This window comes from Hirundo rustica, chromosome 17 (genome assembly GCF_015227805.2).
Source record: "Hirundo rustica isolate bHirRus1 chromosome 17, bHirRus1.pri.v3, whole genome shotgun sequence".
In the NCBI taxonomy this organism is placed as follows: Eukaryota; Metazoa; Chordata; class Aves; order Passeriformes; family Hirundinidae; genus Hirundo; species Hirundo rustica.
In genome coordinates this window covers 1,475,212-1,503,108 of record NC_053466.1, presented here as the reverse complement: position 1 = coordinate 1,503,108, position 27,897 = coordinate 1,475,212, and the positions used below count along the sequence as shown (strand labels likewise).

At 44.4% G+C, this 27,897-nt stretch overlaps 1 protein-coding gene across 1 annotated transcript in view; it reads left to right on the top strand.

Annotated features, from left to right (window-relative positions):
• Window positions 1-27,897, top strand: part of LOC120760647 (transmembrane protein 132B-like) — a 201,320-nt gene that overhangs the window by 143,920 nt on the left and 29,503 nt on the right. Inside the window, exon 4 of the mRNA XM_040081123.2 lies at window positions 7,150-7,336. Within this exon, the coding sequence (XP_039937057.1) occupies window positions 7,150-7,336 (187 nt within the window). The remainder of the gene's footprint in view (window positions 1-7,149; window positions 7,337-27,897) is intronic.

The window sequence follows — 27,897 nt, the reverse complement described above, 5'->3', positions numbered from 1 at the left end:
CTTTCATTCAGAAATTCGGTGCGTGGGGAATTCGCATCTCTACATCCCCTCTGGTTGATTTCTCTCCCCAAGGAGATTCAGCTGTCAGCCTCAGTTGTAATTCTGGAATCCAAAACAGCAACTGGATTGCAAGGAACTTCCTCCTCGTTCTAGCAGGGCTTTTCTTTTCTCGTGGGGTTGGTGCATACGGAAAACTCTGATCACCTCATGCCAGTATCACATTAAAATAGTAAGGTGTTTAAAATGTCGAGGAATCTTGCGGGAGATGTGGTCAGGGTGTCCCCAGCTCACTTCCCCCAGGTCTCATCTCTGCCTGGGAAGGTGAGGGAGCTGTGTGAGCGTTGGTAAATATAAGACTCAAGAGCCTCACGTGTTTGCACACGTTCAGGAGCTGCCGTGTAGAATCACTCCCGAGGCTCACAGCAGATCTGGGAGAGGCACAGATAAATTAAACTGTGCCTGCCTCCCATTTCATACTTGACTGGGGAAGAGCAAGGCTCTGATGGAAGCATCTCCAGCTGTGCTGAGCTGGTGCCTGGTGTGGGGACAGGGGAGGAGCTGGGCAAAGGGTGGCCAGGAAACTCAGATATTTGCCTGTGTGGTGGCAATAAGGACAGCCCAGTGTCACCAGGGATTTCCAGGGAACATTTCCTATCTCATGGAGGCCCTGGATGCCCCGTCCCTCCCCTGTGCTTTCCCTCAGGTGAAATGTTTGCTGCATTGTTTACACTCAGCGTGGTTCAAGTTCCCCGTGCCTTGGATCATCCAGGCTCCCTGAGCTGCTCTCTGGTTCTTTTAGAGACCTTTGGAGAGTGTGCAGAGATCTTTGTGTGTGAGTTCCTGCACTGCAAAGCGCTTCTTATGCCACTGAATTTATTATCTTTAATTTTCAGTCATTAGTTATTTAAAAATTCATCTCTGCCTTATAATGTATTTCAGCTGCTTTCACAGCAATGTTGAAAATAGACCATGTGATTATGGCATGTAAAAATGCAAGAATTTCACAATAGCTGAAGAAAAATTACAAGCACCATTTGGGCTGCTGATATTTATTAACTGGATGGGTTTCAGCATAAGTCTTTCATCATAAAATCATTCTTATTTTTTACACAACAATAGCTGCCTCTGCGTTTGCATCCAGCATCAGCTAAACCCTGGCCCCAGTTTCTCACTGGATGTTTTTGTTGTGTTTCCCAACAAGACACTTCCTCCTGACTGAGAATCTTTATTTTAAGAAATACACAACACAGCAATAAAGAAGTTCTAAATAGTAGTCAGAAAAAAATATTCCAGTGCAATCGAAATACTTTTTTAAGCCCCAAAAGATTGCATGCTGTTCCAGAAGGGGAGAGTAATGACCAAGGTACAAAAGGGCTCCCAGTGCCCAGCAGTGTTACTGATGGAGATCACCAATTACCCCCAGCCCGAGTTCACTCCTAAAAGTTGTTTTGTTAAAGGTTGACTTAAAGAGTATCTAAGGACTCTTTTACCAGAAGCATTTCTGTGCACTGTCACAAGGGTGCAAGCAAATAAAAATAATTGAAGCAATTGTCTCGGTTGTCTCCAGGGTTGTCATGATGATGTTGATAAAATCAAATAAAGTGGGAGTTATTGCACGTTGTTAGTGAGCAGCACAGTTGTGAATTGGCAGTGGAGAAGCTGAAGAGCTTAAAAGGTTTGCTCATTATCTAGATTTATCGTTTTCAGTTGTGGGAAAATGTTGGCTAAGCAAAATAACATCATAATACCTGCTCTTGGTGGTGTGTTTCGAACAAAAATATTTTCTTGTTGTTTTCATGGCTTTTACGGGGTTATTAAACCGTGCTGTGTCATTCCATACATCCTTAATGGGTTTAGCAGCTTGGGTTTATCCTTTGTAGCCATTTTCTTCACCTGTACATCTGTCAAGAGCAGGAATTTTTATAGCAGCGCAAGAAAACCGAGATCAGGCACCACAAACTGTTTGGGAAAATAGGGACAACAAAGCAAGTTCTCTGTTAGCCAGCAGCTCTGTGTCCTCACAGCCTCATCAGAATTATTCATGCTGCGAGAAAAGGGTTTTGGTTTTGACATCCCTCATCAGGTGAAAGCTGGTGTAACGCCAGGTGCTCCAGTTCACCTCGGAGAGGTGTTGGAGGGATGTTGGGAAAACCCCCAGGTGCTGGAGGTGGCAGCTGCTGCGGCTCCCGTTGGGAGGTGCCCCCGGGCAGGAGGGCAGCGCTCGGCAAGGGAGAAGGGCTGGCAGGATGAAAATCTGCATAACCCAGAAACTGCACGCTGCCCTTGGTAGGTATTTGCTTTCATTTCCTTCATCTCAGGTTGCTAGCATCTTAATTTCCACAGGGGGAGGAGGTCAGGACCTTTGGTCTGGATCTTCTCCACCTGAGAGGTCCTGGCCATCTGCTGCTCCGTTTGACTTCAGCAGGAAATTAGGGTCTTGAGCATTTCCAATCAGTTTTTGAAAACCTCCTCTTGTAAGTGTTTGCTCTTCAGTAAACCATACTTACAAGATTAATCCTCTCGAGATCAAAGGAGCGAGACCTTTTTTACTGAAGTATTTTATAAACTAATGTACCTTGGTAACGCAAGGTCACTGAATTCTTATTGAATTTGGTTACAATTTGTCAGGGTAAGAATTGGCCATTATCAGCCTGGAAAAGACTCTCAAGCAACATGATGCCCCACATTTATTATTTTCCAATGCCTCACGTCTGCTCCCTTTTTTGAGGGTATTGTTTACACTGCTGTGAGCCTCATAAACAAATTGCCATTTACCGAAAACATTATTTTATGAGTGAATGGAACTCGTGATTTCCTGTAACAGCCAAGTGCAGTAATAGAAGGGTGTGACTTTTATCAACTCAATTGTTGCTGACCCGTGAGTGGGAGCCAGCAGAGTGCCCTGAAATTGCCCCCTGCATCTCTCATTCTCTCCCCAAAAACAGGGGCAAGACCCTTCAGCTTGGTCAGCGATGCAAATCTTTCCTAATAGTGAATAATTTTGTTCATTTAAGGTAAATACGAACCGGTTGTGCTGTTGCTGCTGCCATAAATTCAGTCACTGAGTATCATTCCGTTAATTCAATAATTCCATGCCGGGCTCGGACAAATTCCATTTGCTGTTATTTCAGCGTCAGGTGATTTCGTGGAGCTGGTTAAAACCTCTCACATCAGAGCTGTGCCGGATCCTCACGGTGATCTCTTATTTTGTGGAGATAAACTGCAGCTCCACGTGAGCGCTTACGACTGCCCGCGTGGATGCGTGTGTTGGGAAAGCTCTGGGACACAGGAACACTTTCCTGCCCTGATGGCTCCTTCACTCTGGGGCTGGTTGGAGCTAAGGTTGGCTTTGGTTGGGATGGATTTGCCGTTCCGTGCTCAAGCTCCACTCCAGGCTGGGATCACAGCCACAGCTCCCATCTGGGTGTGGGATGAGGACCGGGGCTGTGACAAAGCTTGGCCGGGCTCTTGGGGATGGTGTAAATGCACTGGACACAGAGGAGGCCACACAACGGGAGATTGTGCAGAAATCTCAAGGATTTGGGCACTCTTCCAGCCCCCAGCAGAGGCAGGATTGCGAAGGTATGCAAACAGGATCATAAATCACCATTTGAAGAAGAGGACCTACTTACAGGAGTTTGTGAGAGGAAATAAATCCAAAAAGACCCATGGGGTTTTTTTGGTTATTTTTTTCCTCCTCTCACCAGAGAGAAGAATGTGTAATGAATGTCTCATGTCTGAAACACTGGGCTGGATTCATCAAAGGGAGTTAGTAATTACCAAATTGAGAGAATCATGAAGCGCTTTTCTAAATTTGAAAGGCTCATCAAGAATAGATCAGGAGCAGGCAAAATTAATAGTTATGAACTCATTTCCATAGAAATGGACTTATTAGCAAGCATGCCAGCTGCCTAAAATTATAAGGTCTTTTCCTTGTGCTTGCAGGAAATAATCTTTTTTTATAAAAGTAATTTTGACTTTTTATTTTTTATTGCTTCTCTAAACTAGAGTCTGGCAAAATCCTAAACTGGGAAAAAAAGTTCACTGGACAATAGAAATACTTAACTAAAAAGAGAGGAAATATATGGAAGGGAGAAATGATTTATAGTCCTTGGATCCCATCAGACTCTCCCCAAGAGCTCAAACTTATTTAAGAGAAAAATGAAATAAGTTTCCAGGAAAAGCAGAAAAAAAAATCTTGATAGGATAAAGTTTGGTTTAAAGGGATTCAATGGCTGATAACAGCATGAGTTACAGGCTTTGTCTTCTCTGCTCGTGGATTTTCCCGCTGGTGGCATTTTGTCTTTACCAGATGGACAGTGGCTCCCCAGACCAAGGTTCTGAGCCCCAGTTACAAATCAGACCCAGAGCTGAAGGTTTGGTTTGCCACGGCAGGGTGGAAAACCTGCTTGGAAAAAGGGTTACAGCGATACGCTGCACAGCCAGGAGAGGAATTGAAATGCAGGTGTTGGGGTGGGAATTTATCAGCTAATGGAGCTGACAGAAGTAAACGCTGACATTTGAGGTCTTGATTATGGTTTAATTTATCTCTGGTTTTACTTTAGCAACCTCCATCAATTTCAGCAGAAAAAAGCGGTGGTCTCACGCATGGTGTTACAGAGGATGGTTAATAAATTGCAAGAATTATGAGTGTAATACCAGCCTTTCTACCAGGAAACCTCTGTAGGATAAGAGGTGCAGCAGCCAGTAGGTGAGCACTGGTCTGAACATGAAAGAAATTCACTTTTCAGGTTTTATCGTGAGTTTGTTACAGCTGTAACCTGGGAAGAAGCTCAGAACAAAGAGGGTGAGTTCATCCGTGGGGTACTCGGTGTCCCAGATACCACAGCACCTGGCATGGCTCCAAGGCTCAGTCTCTGAACAGGACAAAGGAAGACCATAATTACAGGGAAAATTCATTCACCTGCTGGGGGGAAGGAGCGCAGAGAGCTGAATCCTGCTTTGCCAAGGCTGTGCACTCTGGGGAGGCTCTGGGGCTGGAAGGTGGTTCAAGGCCATCTTTTCCAGCAGAAGCCTAAGAGAGAAGTGGAGCCTTCTTTAATCAATATTAATGTGTCTTGCCACTTCATTGGCTGCTGAGACAAAGCAGAAAACCTTGGACGAACATTTGGTGCTGTTTTTCCGAGTGGTGATGAGGACAGCTTTGTTTTAGTTCACCTGGTTCATGCATAAGACATAAACCCACAGTGCTGGCTTCTTTCTGGATGTGTAAAAAGGAAAAAAAAAAAAAAGGAATAATTGGAGGTGTGGTGGGCTGAACTCCAAGAGGTGCCAGTCAGTGGGACCCACGGGATGGATTTGTCACTGCAGACTAACCTGACCCGTTATTTAATTGGTGGCCCGGTACCCAAATCCTCCCCTGGTGGTTTTGTTCTCAGTTTGAAACCACTCCTGGGTGTTTTTGTGGCCTGAACAGACTGAAATGAAATTGCAGACCTAAACACACCTTGACAGGCTCAATATCTAAATCCATAGTCAGTGTAAAGCTCATATCTAAATTTTAGTTCTGGGTTGTGAGCAAATTAATTTTATGCAATTTAGATAAAACAAACTGCTGGAGGTGATACACACACACACACAAAAAATCTATGAAGTTGAGTTTATGTTTTTAACAGAAATTGTTTAATTACATCCCTATTATTATGTAATAAAATTTATCTTAAAAGGTTTTTGCTGGTTCTCTGGTTTGCCACACAAAAGATGCCTTAATAGCTTCTAGTTTTGCCTGGAGGTGGATATTATCTTCTCTCAGCATGGAAAATATTTATCCTCCAGGCATTGAAGCATATGTTTAGGTTGTTTGTTGTCAGAAAGAAAACACAAAAATCAATAATTCCTGCTCAGATTTGTTTCCCCTTTACAATTCTCCTTCAAAAACATATGGCAAGCCCAGATCCTGCCTGTGTGAATTTGGGAAGAGGAAAAGGATGTTTTAAGTCTCTGCTGTCTGCAGCAGCAGCTAAAACTTCCTGTGAGCACAGCTCTTGGAATGGCTGCTCTGGGGAAGGACGCACAGATAATGGATGTACCATTGGCCTGACGTACAGAAAATTCAGATTTTACCCCAAAACTTCAGCAGTGCTGATGAAACCAGGTGTTTCTCCGCCAGAAGAAGCAGCTGTCTCTGCAGGCAGAGCCTTTCCATCCCCTCTCCATCAGGTCTCCACACTACAGGGTCTGTCTGGGAGCCTGGGGCAGGAACTTGTATTCTTTGTAAATATTTGTGTGTAAACTTTGTATGATTTGTAAAATACCTCAATTTTTGGGGCAGTTTGGACGAGCAAAGGTCTGTTTTCTAAACAGATCCCTGCTGTGGATAAGCCAAGTGCAGTTGGTTAAATCTTGGTGTCTGTTTGCTTCTCTGTAACACAATAACAAGATTTGTTTTTCTAACCTGAGGATTAATTATTAATATTTACATTGCCTTGGACCTGAGGAAAGTGATGAGAGTTATTGTTGAGAAAGGAAGGAGAAGTAATTCTTAAATTCAGTTCTCAATGCTGTGCATTTACATCCATTTCTTTACTTTTAAACTTTTATTTCCAGATGAGAAATATATGATTGCCATATAATTACCAGTCTGCACCACTGACGAGGAGAATGTTGTCATGAATTGAAAATAGGGATAATCTACCCCTCATTTATTGTCATGTGTAATTTCTGCAAATCCATTTTTTCCCTGAGATAAAGACCAGTTTGTGTTTGAAAGACTTCTTTTCCCTCCACAAGAGTTCATTTCTGGTAGAACATGAGGAATGGCCAAGTACTCTGTTGTTTTGCAGCATCAACATTATAATAATGGTATATTAAATAATTTAGCAACATCTGTGCAATGCTTTTCCAAGGGTTTGTGGCTTATTCTGTAAGTTCATTGTGATTATGGAGAATGAATGCCTGAGTTTAATGGGAAAAATGCCTCCATTTCAGGAAACTAAAAAATACAGTTTCACCTCACTTAGGAAGTTCTGCAGTTGCCCCTGTGCAGTTTTATTTAAGTTTCTGTCAGTGTCCCAAGTCTGCACGTTGAATTTAACCACAGATCTTCTGGCGAGTAGCAAAGAGAAATGAAAATCCATTTTGTTACCGACATCCCAGTGACGCTACGGGGAACTCTGCCTTGTTTTCCAGAGCAAACATGACCTCCTACGAGATCCTGCAGATGGATTTTGAGATCGACAACGCCAGCAGCCTGGCAGGGGCCCAGCAGATCACCTGGCAGGTGGAATACCCACGGGACGACTCCGTCAGCGAGCTCGTGGTCTCCGAGATCTTCGTCAGCCGCACCATGTTTGTGGGAATTGTTCCTCTTGCCATGGTAAGAACCTGCTGCTGCTCCTTCCCCTGAATGTTTTTGTGGGAATTGTTCCCCTTGCCATGGTAAGAGCCTGCTGCTGCTCCTTTCCCTGAATGTTTTTGTGGGAATTGTTCCCCTTGCCATGGGAAGAACCTGCTGCTGCTCCTTTCCCTGAATGTTTTTGTGGGAATTCTCCCTCTTGCCATGGTAAGAACCTCCTGCTGCTCCCTCTTCTTGAATGTTTTCATGGGAATTGTTCCCCTTGCCATGGTAAGAACCTGCTGCTGCTCCTTTTGCTGAATGTTTTTGTGGGAATTGTTCCTCTTGCCATGGTAAGAACCTGCTGCTGCTCCTTTCCCTGAATGTTTTCATGGGAATTGTTCCCCTTGCCATGGTAAGAACCTGCTGTTGCTCCTTTTGCTGAATGTTTTTGTGGGAATTGTTCCCCTTGCCATGGTAAGAACCTCCTGCTGCTCCCTCTTCTTGAATGTTTTCATGGGAATTGTTCCTCTTGCCATGGTAAGAACCTGCTGCTGCTCCTTTCCCCGAATGTTTCCGTTGATCCTCGTTAGTATTCTCGTTAGTATTCCAAGGAATGGCAGCCTTTTTATTATAAGCTGCTTCCTGTGCACCTGCTGCAAGTGATTTAAATGCAAAAAATACATTTCAATAATATTTTATTTACCTGATGTGCCGTAATGGCTCCTTGGAAACCATTTGGGTCTTTTGTGAAAATCCCTTCCCGTTTGTGGGTTATTGGCCTGGTACCTGGAAATGGCTCCTCGGGAGCCGTTGTCCTCTGCTGGATGAATGGGGCTGCCGTGCCCGTGCTCTGAGGGTAAATGTTGTCATTAGTGGGGACATTTGCAATGAAATAAATTAGCATTGCGTGCGTGGGAAACCTCATTGCTAAACCAAACAACTGGACTGTTTGTTTGCTGCTCTGCTTTTCCCCAAAAGTATAGTCCAGTGAGCTGCAAAGTAGTGATTTAATAACAGGTCTGGGGCTTTCAGGTCTGAGCACAAGGCTGAGTGCCTGGCTTGCAGGGGGAATGTTCTGATGGGGTTATCAAACCCTCCTGGTGTTTTGGGGGAATGGCACCAGCACTGGCACGAAAACCTGCAGCACGGTGGCATGAAGGAGAAAAGAAACAGTGGAGAAATTAGCTGGGAAATCCTGCAAAACAAAAAAAAAAATTAACTTTAATTCCCAAATGATCCATTTCAGTTGGAATGATCCTCCTATAATAAATCTCCGTTGTATTTATGGCCACATCCAGTGAATTCTGCACATGTAAATAAAGAAAACTTCTGCAATAATGACAGGAACCAAAATAAAATTTCATATTGAAGGAGAAGTTGCTTCCTGCACCACCTCACAGTTCTCCCCAGCTCCTTGAGCTCCCAGTAACTGAAACATCCAGTCTCAGCAATTTCCTGTGACCTGGAACACATAAAATACGTAAAGATCCATCATCCTGTGGCTGCCAAAGTATTTTCTACTAAGAGAGCTAAAAGGGATTGGATGGGCCTGCTTGTACAGGGGAAATAAATAAATGCTAATTCCTAAAACTCCATGCAAATTAACAAATGAGCTTTTCCTTAAGTACTCTATTATTATTTAGTATTTATGTAGTGTTTTATATTTCCAGAACTCTTTGCAGACATTAATTAATCAGACCTGAATAAACTAAGCTTGATGAGAATAGAAAATTAAATGGAAATGAAGTTCCTCTTATTTAGTTTTACCTGCTTCTGAACAACTTCTAAGTCCCTTTTTATATTCTTAAATGTGCTTTTAAAATCACTTAACCTTACAGTGCTCTTGCTTATTATCTATAAAAACTATTTTGGTTAGAAAAGAGGTAGAATTTATATCTTTAAGAACAAGTGACAGCAGGGATGAGTGGCTTTGAAGACTGCAAATGCTGTTTTGTCACTTCAACTCTTGTTTTGTTTAGGCTGAATTAATTCAGGTAAAAAAGCAGGGATGGGAGGATTACTTAGAAGTTGGAATATTTGACTCCTGGAGGTTTCTTTGGAGGAGAGTGGAAAGAATATTTAGTTTGATGTAAGTTTTTTGTCATAACCTCTTGAGATAAAAAGCTGTTGAGAGATTTTTAGCTCCAGAAATGGCTCTGAAAGCTGCTGAGGAGGGAAGTTTGGAGATCCAGGCAGGTCCCTGGCTGCACCACCCTGCTGTGGGGCACAAACTCTCTGTTGAGTTCAACGTTCCAGGATCCATTGTCAGGTACAAACAGCCCCTTTGCTCCTGGGAGCTTCTCTCCCCTTCTTGTTGGTGATAAACATCTCTGCTAATCGATTCCTCCCACATCTGCTGTCCAGGTTAACACGTGGGACTCATGTCCCCCAAAATAAAGGTGATCCATTCCCATCAAACACAGCAGAATAACAGCTCTGGTGAGGAATAACAGAGTAAAGTGAATAACAGGAATATTGTTGTCCTGTGAATAACAGATCAAGGCGAGGAAAGCACAGCCAGAGCTCTTTTTGGCTCCTCTGTTTGTTGTGCTACTGAATATCAGGGGAAACACCTGATCCTCTTCTTCTGTCTTCTGCTGTTACCATTGCTGCCTCTAAACACAGCAGGTGATTACTTTAAAACAAGGTTTGTGGCACCGAAATAGCACGGGAGTTGTGAGTCTGGCTGAGTCTGAGGCAGCAGAAGGTGTGTTTGAGGCATCCAGAAGGTCCAGCAGAACGTTCTAAGGTTGGATCTAAACTAGACAGCTTGATTTGTCTTAATATAAAAAAAACGTGATACAACAATCTTGCAAAGTGGAAGTGGATGTCCTGCTAATTACAGAAACTGATAGCACAGATAAATCTGCTCTGTCCAGCGATGATCTCGTTCTGTTATTCTCAGTTATTGCTCTTGATCTAGGCAGATATAATCTGCAGTTTCCAGAGCTGTGGAAAGTTGCTGGTAGCAGGGTCGTCAGTGGAGTCTGGCACTCCTGGGATGCAAGAAACAAACACTCACCCAGCTCTGAGTCTGTCACCCGGGTTTCTGTCTCAAACAACTGTGGTTTAATTAATTTGTTATCTAACTAACAGTTGGCCAAAAAAATAAAGAAAATGAGGAAAAAAATTAAAATCCAGGTCTTTAGAGAGTTTCCAGGCAACCAGGAACTTAGTTAAAGTGAAGAATAAGACATTGAAGAGATGTATTTTTATTGGTTTTTATAAGAAGGCTCCAGCTGAGGCTGAAATCTTGAGGAACAATAGATTTAATAATAGATACCTGGCATTGTCTTCTTATCTGGGAAAATGTTGGCTTGGTCTGTGCCTGGCAGCCCTGCTCTTTCAGGTGCCCATGCTGCAAATCCTCTCTCGTGTAGGAATGGGATTGTAAGTCCCAGACTGTCATCATTCCAAAGCGTTTTTCAAATACAACAATCAATATTTCCCCAGGACTCTGCTTTCCTCAGCCTCAAACATTTCTCTGTTTCCTACAAGCATTTGAACTACGTCTTCAGGAGTTTTGTTTCCTCCCCCAGAAATGGGAGCTCTTGGTCGTGTAATGGTTTCCTGATGTCGTGAATCCCTTACAGGGATGGCTGTGCCTGCTCTGCCGAGGTTCCCTTTAAATGAGAGATTGGATAATTGCATTTCTGGCTGCTGCCAGACAAGAGAACACGGAAAAAATTGCCCTTAAAGGTGCTCATTTCTATAACTGAGGCTGAAACTGGATTGTTGAGTGCAACACTTGGCTGATTGTTTGAGAAAAAAAACCTTTAAAGGGTTTATTTTTCCTATAGAAGTCATGGTTTGCTAATGGAATTTATATTCAGACACCAATTAAAGGAGCACACTCAGTCCAAGGTGGAAGCTGACCCAGACTTAGACAGCAGCTTACCTGCACCCTGAACTAAAAGGGAAAAGCTTTTTCTTTGCTTGCTCTGGGGTTGGGTATAAAAACCAAACCCACTTAATTCTGAAGTATTAAACAAACCAGGATAGGATCAGTCATTTCTAGCAAACCCAGATGATTTCACGTATCTTTCAGAAGTTGGTTAAATGCATTTATGTACAAAATTGCCCCCTATGTGTTTATCCATTGCACTTAATGCATATTTCTTCCTTGAAATCACTTTGACCTTTGGTTTTGCAGTTCCTTTTTGACATTGCCTTTCTGCTGCACTTTGCATGCAAAGGAACTTGCCCAGAATGGGATTTTGTCCTTTATCATTTCATAGAGAAAAATATCTAAATGTAAATTCAATCTAGAGTAGACCTTCATCCCAGAAATATTAGGGATTATCAACATTGTTCTTAAATAAAACTGGAATCTGTGGCTCCCAGATCACAGATTTCAGTGTGAATTTTAACTCTGATTAATGGCAGCAGGATTGAAGCCTTGAGCTTCCCTAAAATCCCACACTGGAAGGATTGATTTGATACTCAGAGCAAATTAACTACTGTGGAGAGAGTACAGAATGGGAAAAAAAGAGATTCTTCTTTTGTGTTACTTTATTTCCCAAGCCCATAGCGAGTGTTTTACGTCTCTGTAGCAGAGATAGGATCTTGTGCAATTATTACCATCTCCAAATTAATTGTCGTGGAGAATTAAACTGTTTTGTTTTGTCAGGCTGCTCCAAAAACCACAGGGTGAATTTTATGGAGGAAGATGAAATTTTAGAAGATTCCTTGGAACACATCAACCAAAACACAAAGCACTGAAGGCGCTTTTTCTTCTGCAGTGAAAATGTCCCATTCTGAACATGGCAGACTAGGAACGTTTTGGTGGTCTCAGCATTCTTCCTCAGTGTTCTTCCAAAAACGAAATTCCAGACAAATCTTTTCAATTTCACCAAGTGTTTCATTTTTAACTGGACCGAGTTTTCCAAAGGATATCACATTTTTATCTCTTTCAGGCTAATTCTGGGCATCTGAAGCAGGTTTTGGAATGGCTCAGTGTGAACCATTGTCCCTTATCCCCTCTGCTCAGTTAAACATCCTCTACCATTTAATTTCCAGAGTGAAAAAGAAGGAAACTGAAGGAAAATTTGCTATTGGTGGGACAAAAATAATGGCATTTTGAATGTTTCCGTGAAAGCAATGTGACATGACAAATTTTAAGAAGCTCTATGAATACTATTAATATTTATGATGCGCTCAAGAAAACAGCTATTGTGTGCCACATCCATCAAAGATAAGAATTGTACTCTGCTGTGTTGGATGATAAACATTGAATGACAATAGCTGGAGATTATATGAGGTTTTTCATCCTCGTGTTTTATGCCTGCTTGAGCAAAGCACCATGTTATTCCACTGCCAACCAATAATTTGCTTTCATGAAATTTGATACACTTGCTGATACTCGTCACAATCAGAGTCCAAAATACTCATGAACACGCAGAGAAGGCTGGTGCCAGATGCTCCAGATCCTTTAGGATTGAGTCCTCCGGGCAGCATTTCCCACTAATCCACTGATCTTGGGAGTCACTCTGAATCTCCCCATGTTACAGTATTTCAGCTGTTTGTGGTTTGGATGGATGCAGGGGATTCCCCTGTGGAGTGAGGGCACTTCCAGAGTTACAAGCTGGCTTCTTCTGTCCCATGTTTGTCCTGAGAGCATTCCCCAGCTCAGGAATGGGGCAGGATTGTCTGTGCCATGGGGACCCTGCGCTGGTCTCACAAATGATGTCCTAAATTGGTGTCCTAAGTGTGGCCGGGGTGTCCTAAGCCTGGCCTTGCTGTTCCTCTTTGTCCTTGCTGTAAAACGCACTTTTGGAGCTAATTTGTGATCCCCCAGGCCAGCAGCACTGGGGACACAAGGGAGATTTCTCCTGCCCCTTCTGCTCCAGCACCACGTGCTCCTGTGTCCCTGCTTCCACTTAATCCCTGCTTAAGGGATTAAAACCCCTTTGGCACTGTTCCTCCTGCCCTGCCTCCTTACTGAGAGTGCAGAGCTCTGGAGTGGCTCTTTCTGAAGATCAGGCTGATGGTGCCTCAATTCCTCACCACACAGGCCTGCTCTGGAAAAGAGGCTGGGATCTGGGATTGATCCATGAGCATCTGGAGCAGCTTTGGTCAGGGCTTTCTAAATAAAGCTGGCTTTGGAAGAGGCAACGTGCCGACCATAAATCAAGGGTAGGAGGACATCCAGCCTCTCCTGCAGCCAGAATGATCTCAGGTTCTCTTTGATCCGTGTGGACAGTTGCTATTCTTAGAAAATCCTCTCCAGGGATGTGCAGGCACGAAATCCTCGTTGGAAGTGAGTGTTTCCAGTAATAAAGGGGCAGAGGGAGGTGCTGAGAGCTGTCCTCTGCCGAGCTGGGGATACCCCTGCTCCGTGAGGTTTGCTTCTGTTTGTGACACATTTTCTGGTGGGAGTTTAGGAGCTGAGGGAGGGATTCCTTGCCAGGATCAGGAGTGCTGGGAGCTCCTGCAGGGCACAGTCACCCTCCTGATGGCCGCAGGGAAGGGCTGAGCCTGCCTGGAGGGCTGTGAGCAGGGCAGAGCACTGAGCACCCTCCGCCGTGCTGCAGAGCTTTTACTTTGTCTGCCTAAAAACCCTCTTCGTGTTCCTTAACAATTACCCCATAGTTTGGCTCATCTGTGAGTTCTTCCAGCGTGCTCACTCCGGTTTTGTTGCCAATTAGCATTCTAGTCTTGGTCCGCAGCTGATTGGCCACTAATTTGAACCAAAGCCCTCATCAAAAGGGCATCATTTGTAAAACAGAGAAGAAATCTCCGAGATACTGAAATTACTGTTAATTAAATCAGCACATGAATATAATGGGCACCCAGGAACAAAATGATGTTTGTTTTTGAGCTCTTCTGCTAGCTGGAGAGGAAGCATTATTAGGAATATTTGGTAGTCAGCCTGCATTTATTAGATGTAGAGAAAGATGAGTCTTTTCTACATAAATTAACTTTGTTGTGTGTGTATATATGTATATTTAATACAATATTTCTTGTGTACATGCTGCAATGAAAGCTTTCCTTTTTAAACAGTCATTTGTGTTCTGCACAACTCCTGCTCAAAGCTATCACTGACCTCAATGTAGTTATTTCTCATTTACATGGTCCCAGTATAGTGAGGCTTAGGAATGGTTTTTTTTCATGAAATTTCTATTTTTTAAATTAAATTTAAATAGCAGCATAAAGATGGAGCAGAGCAGCAATCCATGAGCTTTAGAAGTTGTAATGCAGCCTAGAAGCAGCTGCTATTATTATTATTATTATTATTATTATTATTATTATTATGTGGGAAGAAATTTCTTGCAAAGGTGCCTCAGCTTTAGTGAAAATGCTAAGCTGCAGCTTTATTAATACGATCAGGATACTCCAGCCCAGAGCTTTGGGACAGCTTTGGAATATTCTGCACTGCTCAGCTCTGAAGTTTGGGAATTAGCAGTTCCCAAAGAGCTGGTTGGCACCTTGTGAGCTCTTTCAAAATCCATCAGAGGCAGAGGAGGGCACTCACTGGTGGGAGAGAGGCAGCAGCGCTGGGGAGGGCAGGGAGAGCAGGCACTGTAAATTCCAGGTGTTCCAGAGGCAATAAATGCAGTCACTGCTGTGGCTGGAGGGGAAGAAACAGATCCAGAGAGTTTCAAGAGTGAAATGTTGGCACCACACAAACGTGGGAACAGGGACAGGGAGAAACTAGCAGGGTTTTGCATCATCTCTGGGATCTTGGAATTCTGGGCTGGTGAATGCCCTGGAATGGTCACAGCTCTCATCATTCCAGCTGCTTTCCACAGCTGCTCTCCTCAATTCCTGCTCTCCTCAATTCCTGCTCTCCTCAGTTCCTGCTCTCCTCAACTCCTGCCCCCCTTAATTCCTTCTCCTCTAATTCCTGCCCTCCTCAATTCTTGCTCTCCTCAATTCCTGCCCTCCTAATTCCCGCCCTCTTCACTGCCTTCTCTTCTAATTCCTGCTCTCCTAATTCCTGCCTTTCTCAATTCCTTCTCTTCTAATTCCTGCCCCCCTTTATTCCTGCTCTCCTCAATTTTCCTGCCCTCCTCAATTCCTTGCCCTTCCCCACTGATCACAGCCAGCGTTTGCTGTTGCTGCTTGTGCTGTGTCCTGTAAGGTTCTTGTCAAGAGAGGAAGGAAAAAGGTAGAAAGTACAATCCCCAAAAGCAAACTTCATTCGTCCCCATTCCTCCACATGCCCTTCCTCCTCCTCTTGTTTCCTTGTGGTCAGGAGCAAGGTGATTCCTCTGGTGTTGGCCTGGCGCTGCCGAAGAGGAGGAGCCATGAGAATTCAGGTTGGCAGGAAGAAAATGTGGGGCCATTTGGACCCTGCAGCACCCCGGGGTGCCAGGCACGGGTTAACAGCCTCGCTGTGCCTCATATCGCCGGAGATTTACGTGGCAAACAGAGCATTTGATCTCTGTATCTCATCAGTGTGCCATTTACGGAGCGTGTGGATGTCACAATGCATTTGATCTGCTCAGAGTCAAAGCCCCCCATTGTTCCAGCCTCCATTTTGGAGCTCACCTAATGAAGAGCAAATTTCCAAGGGGAAAAACCACGCTGTTAAATTCCGTGTCAGAACAGGGAGCTATGGTGGTTGTTGAGTCTCTTGCCTCCGGATTGGTGGCTCAAATCCAACTCTGGCTGTAGAAATCAGGAATATTTACCCTGTAACATTCTCTGGTTTCTGTTAAAAGCAGCCCTCCAGCCCTGAGAGGTGTGACGGCCCCAGGACAGCGAATTCCTGCAAGTCCTTCCTCCAGTGTTCCCTCAGCTCAGTTATTTCTTATTTCCCCCCTTTTAAACTCAAAGTAAAGATGATGGACTGCCCCCTTCATCCATTATTTAAAATTAAGTATTAGCTACTGCTTACCAGTTGCATAAGTTTTCTTAATTATGTAATTTATACAACAAAATGAGCATCAAACTCTTTGGGTTCTTCTTTTGCGAAAGCACTTTAGCACTGCTGCTACTTCCATGATGATCTGCTTTAGCAAAAAGGAACAACCATCCCAGTGGTGTCCTTGCTTTCTATCCCAAAATGTGAATTTCAGTCCGCAAGTAAGAATAGTTTGTTTTGTGGAAAAATGTTCAGGCTAGGAATTATTCACAGAAAATAACTCTGATAAATGAGTACATTTTCAAGTTTTCCATGGTCGTGATCAATTCACAAAGAGGAAAAGGAATGCAAAATTAATCGAATAAATTATTCATTATATTCACTCAACTATGGCTAACAGTGAATTGTCTAGACAGTAATTACTAATTTTTAACCTCTGCATGTTCACATAACACTGTTGTGTGAATAGGTTCAGTATACAGTGGCTTGAGATAATAGTAATGGATGTAAGTCAACTAGCAGGTGATTTTAATTGGGAAATTATATTGGATTTTTCTATTGAACTTCCATAAGACATTACATAAATATTGAATCTCCTCAATGCTTTTTTTTTTTTTTTTTCCCTCCAGCCGAAAATACGGGCACACAGAGTTCTGTGCTAGTTTGATCAGTGCATAAGCAAACACCATTTTTTTCAATTATTATTATTTTAATTCCGCTGCAAAACCCTCAAGAAAACCATTAAGTTGAGAATACAGCAAGAATCTACAAGGAGCCTGCTGCAGGGACATTTTCAATTTCAGTGGTGATTTTCCACCCTTGGGGAGGGCCGTGGCTGTGCTCAGTGTCAGGTGCAGGGAGCAGACCTGAGTCCTCCCACTTCATTGCTCTGGCAAAAATAAAAAATCAACATTTGGGGGGACTCCCTGCGTTTCCCAGGCAATGCAGGACCTCTGCAGGAGGGATCTCCCCCTGCCTGGGGAATGTGGCTGCTGGGATTTGCTGGGTGGAGCTGCTGCTCACTTCTGTGGGTGTGACAACAAAGAAAACTGGCATTTAGATTCCTTTGACTTCTATTTTTTTTTTTTTTCCAGAAATCTCTATTACTGTTAGGAAAAAAAAAAATCATTTAATTAACTAATTAGAAAAATAATTGAAAATAAGGTAGAGGAATCATAATTTCAGGTGGATTTGTTATTGGAGCTTGTGCCCTGTGGACTAATTGTGAGTTGGGAACTTTGTGGTTCCCAGCTGCTCCGAGCTGATCAGGAACTGTCTTTTACAAAGCTCTTCCGTCTCTCTTCAGGTGACTTGCCTGGAGAGGAAAATAGCAGGAAACCCACACAAACAACTGGAAATGGTGCAAAAACTAGGACATTGTGCAAGAATATTTGCATAAAGTGTGGGGTTTGTGTGTGTCAGCCGCATCCTTTGGGATCTGGCTCACAGAGAGTGCGTGAAAAATATCCATGTACAGCTCCCATTAACCCTAATGCAGGTTCTGATTCTGACTTCCTGTGTGCTCAACGCTATCTTAATGCAATTTGATTTGATATTTAATGGCAGTAATTTAATTGATGGTTCTGTAAATAAAAGGGCAAAGTCGTGGCCTCCTACACGCAAAGATATGCACAGCAAGCGGCTCCAGGCTCCTGTGAGACTTGAATTCTTGTGTTTTAAAGCAGAGTTTAACCCTAAGGACGTGTGATAAAATGCCCAGATCCCAAAATAACACTGTAATGGTGTTTATATTGGAAATATTACAATATTAACATGGAAGAAGAGTGGCATTTCAACCCTAACCCACGGATTTCTCCCTGATGCTTGTCAGGGAATAGTTCACCTCACACGGAATTGATTCCTTGTGTGCACTACATTTAAAATAGTTTACAGAGGCTCAGTTATTAATGAAACCGTTGCTAACTGGATAATTGCCATTAATATTGTTACAGAATCCTGTTTGCCCAGGGGATTATTTGCAGGTCAGAGCTCATAGGTGTTTCTAACCCTGTGCCTTTGACCTTCTCTAACACATGCTGCTTGTGTCTGCTGCACACTTAAAATATCTATTAAATATTGATTAGTCTCCCTTATAAACTATTTCTAAATAGAAGCATATAGTATAAATGTAACCTAAAATCATTAAGGCTGCACGATGTGCAAGTTAATAGGAGCAATGTTGAAAAGTTAGGGAATGCATGAATATGGGGAAGTGGGTTCATAAACTGGTTTTTTAGTACAGGGTGGTGGAGTTCTCATTGAAGTCAGGGATTTCTCAGAGCATCCACTGAAATTTTTCCTCTTTTTAAAAATTTATTTACAAACAAGAGGTGACATAAACCCCAAATCTCCTTTCCAGAGCAGAGCTGTGTAAATCACAGCTTCAAATACTTATGCAAAGGAGGAGGAACATCCTGTATCCACAGATGGAAAAGAGGACCAGGTTCCCCAGTGAAATGCAAAGGTGTTCTGCTGATGTTAATGGAATTCTGCTGCATTCCCTACACCATAAATCACAGCCAGCTGTTCCTAAATCAACCTCCAAACTCAACTGAATTCAGTATAAGCAGCGTCCCATTTCAGCACAATTGCTGCCTGTTAAGCTTGGAGGTAAATCACGTTTATGTCCCTTCAAATCCATACCTGCTCTGAGGTGATCCGAGAAAGAGCCTTTGCCTGAGCTTACCTCTCCCTGAGCTTGTGCTGCCATGGGCTTTGGCATCATTGCAAATACCCTGAGGTGCCCTGTGCAAGAGGGTGTTATTTTGGACGTGGCACTTGACCCCTAAGGATAGAGCAGATCCTGTTGTCATTAATGGGGTGTTTAGATAGGCAAGAGCCAACTCTGGCTCAAAATCTGATTGCTCTGAAACCCTACAAAGCAGCGTGGAAGTGACAAGTCCAACCTCGCAGGCAGTGACAGCAATCGTCAGGCCTTTCCTGTGCCAGGGGAAAAATCGGATAGATGGAAACAACAACGAACCAACAACGCTTCAAAGTGCTTTCTTTGAAAGCTTCTCCTGCCATTTCCAGCTGCCTCCCTTCTCTGTCACATCTCCCTTCTCAGGAGAGCAGCAGAATCAGCCAGACACAGACTGTGCAGCTCTCACTCCGCTCTCGGTGGCTGCACCTGACCCCCAGCTCTTAAAAGCAGAACAATTAAGCGACTCCCAAAGAGGATTACAATTGAGAATTAGAGGGTATAAATGTGATTTAGCAGGGAGTGCTGAGCATGACAAATCATCTCCATGCCCAGAGCTCACTTGTTCTGGAATGAGTTTCACTTGGAAGCATGGAACGGGTTCAGCCGTGCTCCGGTGCCAAGCGTCAGGTGCAGCTCCTGCGGCTGGGCTCTGGCCAGGCTGCAGAACCTCTCCTGAGGCACAAAGTGCCACCCGTTTTTGTCAGCTTCTTCCTCACAGGAGGGAGCCCAGGGAGATGAACGTGCTACCCAAGCTCCCAGGTCATTTCCTTCTCTTTGGAAGAGCTTGACTGAAAGCTTGATTGCAGCCCAAGGACACGGCAAGGTGGGCTCAGGGCTCTGTGTTTGTGTGGCTGGAGGAGATCGTGATGCAAAAACTTCCCAAAACGTGAGGTCCAAGGCTACAACCAAAGGGAGGAGTTTCTGGAGTGTTTTCCTGCTGTGAATTCCTCTGTGAGGAGTTTGTCTGAGTCTCTCACTCCTACAGGAGCCGTTGAGTGTTTCATTGATAAATGAAGATATTTCCCCCACCCAGAAGAAATATTAATAGCGCTCACGTGTGTTTGCATGTGTCTGTGTACTGAGTTGCCTTGGAAACAAGGAGAGAAAGCTCCATGAACCAGGCCGTGCTTTCCATTTAAGGAACACTCGTGCTGTTGTCAAACCACATACAAAGAAATGATCAGATTCATTCATGCACTGGGTGAGGATCTTGCTGAGGGAGCAGCCTGAGAGCGCGGATCCCGTGTAAGGGTGACAGAACTCCGCTTGACTCCGGTTCGGAGCCGCTGACGTTGGTGAAGCTGCTAACAAGGTGGGAAAAAAGGGAATGTCTGCAAGTTCTACAGAGCCTTGGCAAGGCTCCAGGCGTGGGTTAAAGTCACGAAGACACAAAAGAGGCCTTGAGCGTTCACATTGCAAAACAAAGCGGGCAATTTTACCTTATGTGTAAGAGCAGCTGTTTGAGCATATTGCCCTCAAAGACAGCATGTTGAAACAGCTGTCCAAGTGTTTCAGAGGTTAATCTACTCAATTAATCATTGTGGATTCTTTCTCGGTGTATAACCATGTTCGCGCTGTTCCTCGTGGGCACGTGAACGAAATATTGAATATAAAGTTTTAGTCATCGGTGAAAGGCCTGTCAGAACACTTTGAGTGAAAAACTCTCTTCGAAGTGACACTGGCTCTTGGAGAGATAAACGGAGGCTTCCCTTGGAGCAGCTGAAGTCGCACATTGCCCTTCCTGCGGTGCTGCAGAGGTGGGGACAGGACGTAAAATTAACACAGTTGGTTGTAATAAACAATCTGCAGTGAGACTCTGCCCCAGAGAGAGGGGTGGGTGTTCTCAGGGGTGCTGTGCTCCGAAAATCACACACACATGGCAAGGCTGCAGCTCCACCTCAGCTGAATTCGTTTTGCAGCATTTTGTGAATGAAATCCCAGGTCCTCAGGCATTTTCTGCATCTTTGCTGCCATGGGATTGTGGACAGCCCCTGTCAGAAAACTCCTCTGGCAATCCATTTGACCAGAAATAAATATGATCTAAACATCATTCCCAACCTTTCTAAATATCACTGCACATGTAAAAATAGCAAACTCTTTATACATCTTATCCCAGCCTGCCTTTCATGTCGGTGTTCCTTCAGCCAAGTGCAGGGTTTCTGGCTTTGTTTACCCCAAGAGACCATGCAGAGTAAGCAGGAAGAGCCATCACAAAAGTTGGTGAAATGCAGACTGCAGCAGCTACACGCAGCTATGCTTTATAGAGTCTGAAGTCTTTTCCTCTGCCTTGATTTTCCCAGATTATGGGTTTATTCCCCTCAGCACTGAATTACAGTGCATGCTAGAGGGAGGCTTTTTAGATTGAAACTCTGCTTTGGAGATTCTTGGCCAAGAAAGGAGAAAAAAGCCAACGAAACCAAAGCAGAGGTGGTGCTGCAGAGGAGGGAGGGAGCTGCTGCCTCAGAGATGCTCCTGCTCAGCGTGTCCCAGGCTGTTCCCGTTCCTCAGCCCAACATCACCCGGCCAGGAACCCTCATCTTCTCCTCCACTCCTGCCACAACTTGTCTCTAGGAAGAAGTGCAGCTGCAGTTTTACTCCAGGTTGTTCTCCGTAATGGCTTTTGTCAGATGGCATTGGATTCTGTGTACCAGAATTAATTGCGACGCTGCTGGGAGAAAAATCCCAGACTAAATCAACAGCAACTTGCACAAACTGCCTTCATTAACAAAGAGGAGGAAAACCAGCACTGAAGTGTGACTGGTGGGCAGGTAGCTGAATGTCAGTGTCATTTGACAAAAAAACCTAAAAACAAATAGAAAATTGTGTTTGATGCTGCTGCTGTGACTTCAGAAGCTTGGCCCTGGTTGACCACTTTGTATCATGCTGGCCATGAAAACAAACTGGAAATAACACAAGAGAATGCAGAGGGAAATGTTTATTACCTCATTTTGCTTTTTTGTTAGAGGAACCTTCTGGCAGCAATTTTTGGGCTTTTGGAGAATTCTTGCATGGTAACAAGGCAGCAAAGATGTACAGAAACATGACTTTTGTTTCGAGGTCCAGTTTATCCATTACCAGATCACTCCTGTCGCCTGGAAAAATTGAAAAATGCAGCAGTTTAAGTGAGATAGTTTAATCACCGTGCTTCATTTGATTTAGGTAAGAGCCTCCCTTTTTGGAGGAACACTTTGAAAACGAACTGTGAGAATTACTGCCCCACACCTGTGCCGAGCGCATTTCCACAGGAGAGGATGAAATATCCCTGGGAGGGGAGGACGTGGCTAATATTCCAAGGTGGGGAAAAAGAAGGAAAGAAGCCCAAGTGCAGAGAAGCGGCAGGTGAGGAGAGCTTGCTCTTTCCTGCGTGGCAATTGTGCAGGGCTGCTCCCACCTGGAAGCACTTTGCAGCTGGAATTCCGTGCCAGGTTTGCGGAGGCCTTTGAGCGCAGCGCTTTTTCCACCTTTGTCAATTCTTTGCTAAAACCATGTGTCAAAGCTGCCAGAGAACCTGGCATTTTCCTCAGCCTGTGTTTTCTGCAAAAAGCCTCTTCCCCCGTGCCCGAGTGTCCATTTAGCAGGAGCAGTGTGCAGTGGGGGCACCCCATCAGCTGCAGCCCTCAGACCCGGCCTTCCTCCCACCTTACGGCAGAAAACAACCTGAAATCGGCGGTGCAAAAGAAGAAATAGATGTCTTATCCTCTGAAAAACCTGCCAATTTTCAGAGGGAAAGTAAAGAATGGATGGTTAGCGCAGGCAATTTTAAGGGAGATAAATTTCCTTAATGGAGGCGAATAGCAAATACTCCTTTTATTTGAAGAGTCCAGCAGGGCTGACCTGATTTCTTTCTGCAGCTCAGGGTGTGTGTTTTTGTGTCTCACGTTAGGGAGATGGCAGAAAAATGGGAGAGGCTTTCCTTCACTCAGTTCTTGCAGATGTGTCTTTCGACACAAATTGGGTAATTCTCTTTTACCTCTCTTGCTGTACCCAGTTTATCTTGGAAAAATCGGTGCTTTCCCTGTTTCTCACGATGGAACAGGTTCTGAAGAGACAGATTGGGAGGTTTGAATTTAAATCATGTCCTAATGACTTCTAAAGGCTAATGATGAAGGCAATAATTTGGAAGCAAAGATAGAAGGCAATTTTTCACTTTCCTTCTGTCCTTCAGTGTTTGTTGTTGGAAAACCAAGTCAGCCACTCTTTCACATCATTTACAAACAGCTTAAAATGAAAAAAAAAATTAGAACTACCTTGGAATCCCAGCCTGGTCTGAGGTGTAAGAACAAGGGCCCAGTGTTAAAACCCTTTATCAAGGAAATGCGTTGTGATTTTGATATTTACTTGCCTTTATAGAATAATAAGTGGGAGACCTTTGTCTGTTTACAGAATACTCTACTGAAAACCAAGAATGCTGTCACTCTCCATTCCTGAGGAACACGGATGTCCTCCCCCTTGCCCCATTCCAACCCCCTCAAAGTGGAACATTTTGCAATAGTTTTGCATGAAGAGACATTCTGTCATTCCCCCCTGAACTGCAGCAGCTGCCAGTGGCTCAAATGCCATCATCATTTCCCACTTTAGAAGGGTGGCAAGCAATACTGGAGTTCTTCCTTTCCTTTCCTTTCCTTTCACCTGCTGCTGCATTTGGAGCCCTCTGTATTCCCTTGCAGTCACTGGTTTTGTTTTCGCTGCAGAGCTGGATTTTGGTGAACCAGCCCATAAAATTCCAATTTACTTGTTATGCAAAAAGGCCACTTGTTAGGAAAGGCGTGGAAAGCGGTATTTAATTTATTTAATGAATGTTATTTAATTAATAATGGAAACAATAGCCTGGGGACAGCAATTCTGAGTGTAACACCCATGGACCTGGGACTGGGGAATGTGGAATTGTTTTCCTCATCTGCCCCTGTCCTGGTGGGATTTCCTCTGCCTCAGTTATTTTCGGTGTATAATGAAAATATCCGTCCTGTTGTCTTTGGCAGAGCTCAGCACTGGTTTGGAGGCACTGTGGAAGGACTAGATACTAGCAGCACCAGTTTAAATAAATCATCCTATAGCTAATTCGTAGAACAGATGGAAGGGAGATGGGAAAAGATGAAAAATTCAATAGTTTGATGCTGATTTCACAGCAGTTTTACATTTGTGTGGGTACTTGGTCTTTATTATAGTTTCTACCTCCAGTCAGTCTTTTTTTTCAATATTACCTTCTCACAGATTCTTAACACATTCTTTCATTTGAGGGACTGTGTTTCCTAAAAGCTGATGGACTCTGGAAAAATATTGATGTTCTGACAGCAGCAGCCCAGCTTTTGAAACACAGATGATATTGTCCTAGTCTGCAGGAAATAAATACGCTGCACAAGAGTTCACTGGGAAATTCAATCATGAAAACAAAAAAGGGATTTTGTTCTGAACTTGAATAAAAAAGAGGCTGTTCTTTGTAAAAGCTGAGCAGGAAAAGAAATAATCAGACACAGGGGCATGTCAGAACAAGGTGGAACGTCACACAAGGTGAGCAGGCTGACAAATTAAAGTGAAGAACAAAACTCAAGCCAAGAAGAGGCAAAGGAAGGAAGCAAAAATCCTCCAGTAGTTCTTAGATCAGTCAGAAAACTCAAAAACTTGCCTAACTTGCCTCAAATAAATCAATGTTCTGATTTGAAAAAAAATCCTTTTTTTTTTTTTTTTTTTTTTTTTTTAATTTCAGGGTGTTCTTTTCAATAGAAAATATTCTCCAAGTTGTCTGCTTGACACTTTTTGATTTTTGTCAAGCAGCTGATTTCTTTTTCTCCAACCAAAAGCCTTGCCAGGCAGTGCCAAACACAGCTAGGAGAGAAAATATTCTCAGGTGTTTGTCTGAGTAGAAGCTCGGTGTTGCTGACTCAAAGGCAGCACTTCCTCTGGGTGGAGTGACAGCGCAGGGACGCTCCCAAAATCAGGAACAAAAAAAGCAGCAGGAGGCTCTGAGCCTGGAAGGACAGAAAAGACTGATGCTGCTTTGGCTCCAGATGTGTTGTTTTTATTTTCCCTGCATCCCACGCAGCAGTGGGAAAACTTTATTGAGTGCAGCAGACAAAAGGTGAGTCTGGGTCACGGCTCGGATCGTGCAGGGGCGTGACGATTATTTGAACTCCCCATTGTGAGTAGGCACCGACTGCTGGTGGTTTTGAAAGCATGGAGGGACAGAGATTCTCTCCCCTAACTCTCGACTTCGAGCGTAAAGAGGCATCTGAGCCCTTTAATAGGCAATGGAGAGAGATAAATCTGGATTGTGTGCGGTGCTGTCCTGGCCGTGGAGCGGCAGGGAAGGAAGCACTGCAGGCTCTGAGCGCAGCCTGGGAGCAGCCAGTCCTGCAGCGGGGAGTGGGGAGAAGCCCAATGCCAACCGTGAAATTAGCTGAAGAGGTGAAATAAGTGAGCCCAGCAGCCTGGTCCTGACAGATAAGACAGGAACGTCTTCAAGAATGGGATATAGTAATTCTGTGGGTGAGGCACAGGTCTTTCCTGCCAGATCCATGTTCTTCAGAAAATGAAATCCTCCTTTTGCAGGGCGATGAATGTGAGCACCTCGCAGACCTCGATTCCAGTTTAAACTCCACAATGCACTTTTTAAATATAGTTAATGTGCCTCCTGCTCTGGCCAGGAGTCACGCCAGTGTTTGAGCTGTGCTGAGGGGAAGACACAAAAGCCACTCCTTCTGACCCCCAGCCTGGTGAGCACTGGACAGCTGTGTCCTGTCAGGACATCTCAGAGGGTTTTGCACAGTGTCATGGTTGCTTTCCCATGGATTTTTCCCGCTCATAAACAGATTTTCCTAAGCCACAGCCGCAGTGGATGGCTGAAGGGAGCAAGTGCCCGTGTCCAGAGCAGGGGGAGAGCCACACTCCCCCCGTGCTGATGCTCCTGCAGCACCTTGGGATGCGGTGTAGACAAGCTGTAATTAATTTGTGCATCCTCCTATAGCACTGAGCAGCTGTTATTACAGGAGGACGTGGATTTCTGCCCAGGTAGGGCTGCTGGAGGAAGATGAGAGCACAGACTGTGGCGCTAAACTCACGTGAGCCACAGCCTTATGTTTCAGTGTCTGCAGTTTTGCACTGGTGAAGCTGAAGCCTTTTCAAGCCACTGAGCTGCCAGCTCTCCCACTGCACCAGTGGCAGAGAATTCCCTCTAGAAAACCCTTCCTCCATCCCAGCCTGAAAGGAATTGTCAGGACTAGGAAAAGAGAGAAGTGTCTGAAGCAAACTTTTCAGAACGGCTGCCCCCAATGTTGTTAAATATCATTAAGCCTGTGGGACCAACACACAGAGCCAGAAAATTGTATCTTTGACTGCTAAGGGTACTCAAGTGGATCTGATAATTATGTTCCATGGCAAGGCATGGCCTCCTTAGACTTCTCTGTGGAGAAAACAAAGCCTTTGAGGAATGTGCAGGTTAATTATTTCATGGCCATGTGAAAACAACCATTAGCGTATCAGTTTGTACACTCACTGCTCTTGAGTGGAGAGCTCTGCCCATTTTGTGTCCACTTGCAGGGGATGTTGTTTGATTTCAGTCGGGGGGGAGCCGCAATTCTATTAAGTCAGAACATGATTACGTTTTCCTGGAACAAAAAGGGAAACCCCAATATTATTAAATGAACTGTGAAACTCTAAATATGCTTTAAAATCCTCCCCATCACTCTCTGTTGAGAAGGACTGGCTTGAGTGTGTCAGAAGTTTCAGATCCTGCACAGATTCCTGAACACAGCATAAATTCCAGTGTGAATGACTGGCAGGGTTCACCAGGCTGACTTTAGGCCCTGTGTTTCCTGGCTAAAAGGTCCTGGAACATGAGGCAGGAGCTCCTGCTGTCTGTCCTCTCTGCAGACATTTGAAATCAGGTACACAGCGTTTGCTCCCCGGCTCCTCCAGCCTCAGGTGTGCGCTTGGGAGTGATGGTGTCACACAGCAGGCATGGACAGGATGTGCTGAGGAGAAATAACCTGAGCCCAGGCTCAGCAAAGGGCTTTTGCTCGTGCAGAAGCCACAGTGGAGTCTGCCTGACAGGTTGCAATTACTTCTGCCAAGTTCACCAGGCTGTTTCCTGAACCTTTGCTTAATGGGGGCAGATCTGTTCTGAGTTACGAAAAAAAACCAAACCCAAACTGCCTCAGGTCACAGAAATGACAGTCTCTGTGCGTCTAATCAGGTCTCACCTTCAGCTACAGGTTTTGCTTATTCATCCTACATAAACCTCAAAATGAGCTGAATTTCCTTCGCAAAAACCACAAAATGGAGTAAATCTCAGCTTTAGTTTCCATGAACTCCGAGAGAGCCTCGTCCCCCCCCGCTGGCTGTGTGTGCCAGGTACACTCTGCTGAGATCAGAGCTTCCTCCAGTGCCTCCATGGCAAAAAGACAAGCTCTGAAATGAGTCTCTGCTTTGGAGCCTCTGGATCGTGCCTTTTTTGCGCTAAAGCAAATTGTTTTTGCAGCGCTGCTCCACATCTAGAATAATATTCAATTAGGCTAATGGCTGCTGCTTCCATTGTTCAGTGAGAAGCAGCCATTAGGAACCTCTGTGTAGGGTTCAATCTGCATTAATTCCTCCTGCAGAGCACCTGCACCTTCCTTGGGCATCCCCACAGGAACTGAAAACCTTTGTGCAGGTAAACGGAGGAGACGGAGGATGACCTTTAGCTGGGACACGGGAGGCTGCGATGTTTGTGGCTGTCCATCCCAGGACTGACCCCTCCGAGCAGCGACGCTCCAGGGAAAAGGCTGGGATGAGGGAACGGCCAGAGCAGGGGAATCTTGGAGGGGAGTGGGAATGAATGCTCCAGCAGCACAGCTGCGGGCAGGGCAGGGCACTCCTGACACCTGAGAACTTGGGAATTAGGTGATCCCAGGAGTGGCTGCGCTGAAAGGATGTCTGCAGGGCAAGGAAGCAGCTGAAGGTCAGCCCATTGTTAGGAGGAAAGGAAAGGAAAGGAAAGGAAAGGAAAGGAAAGGAAAGGAAAGGAAAGGAAAGGAAAGGAAAGGAAAGGAAAGGAAAGGAAAGGAAAGGAAAGGAAAGGAAAGGAAAGGAAGGAAAGGAAAGGAAAGGAAA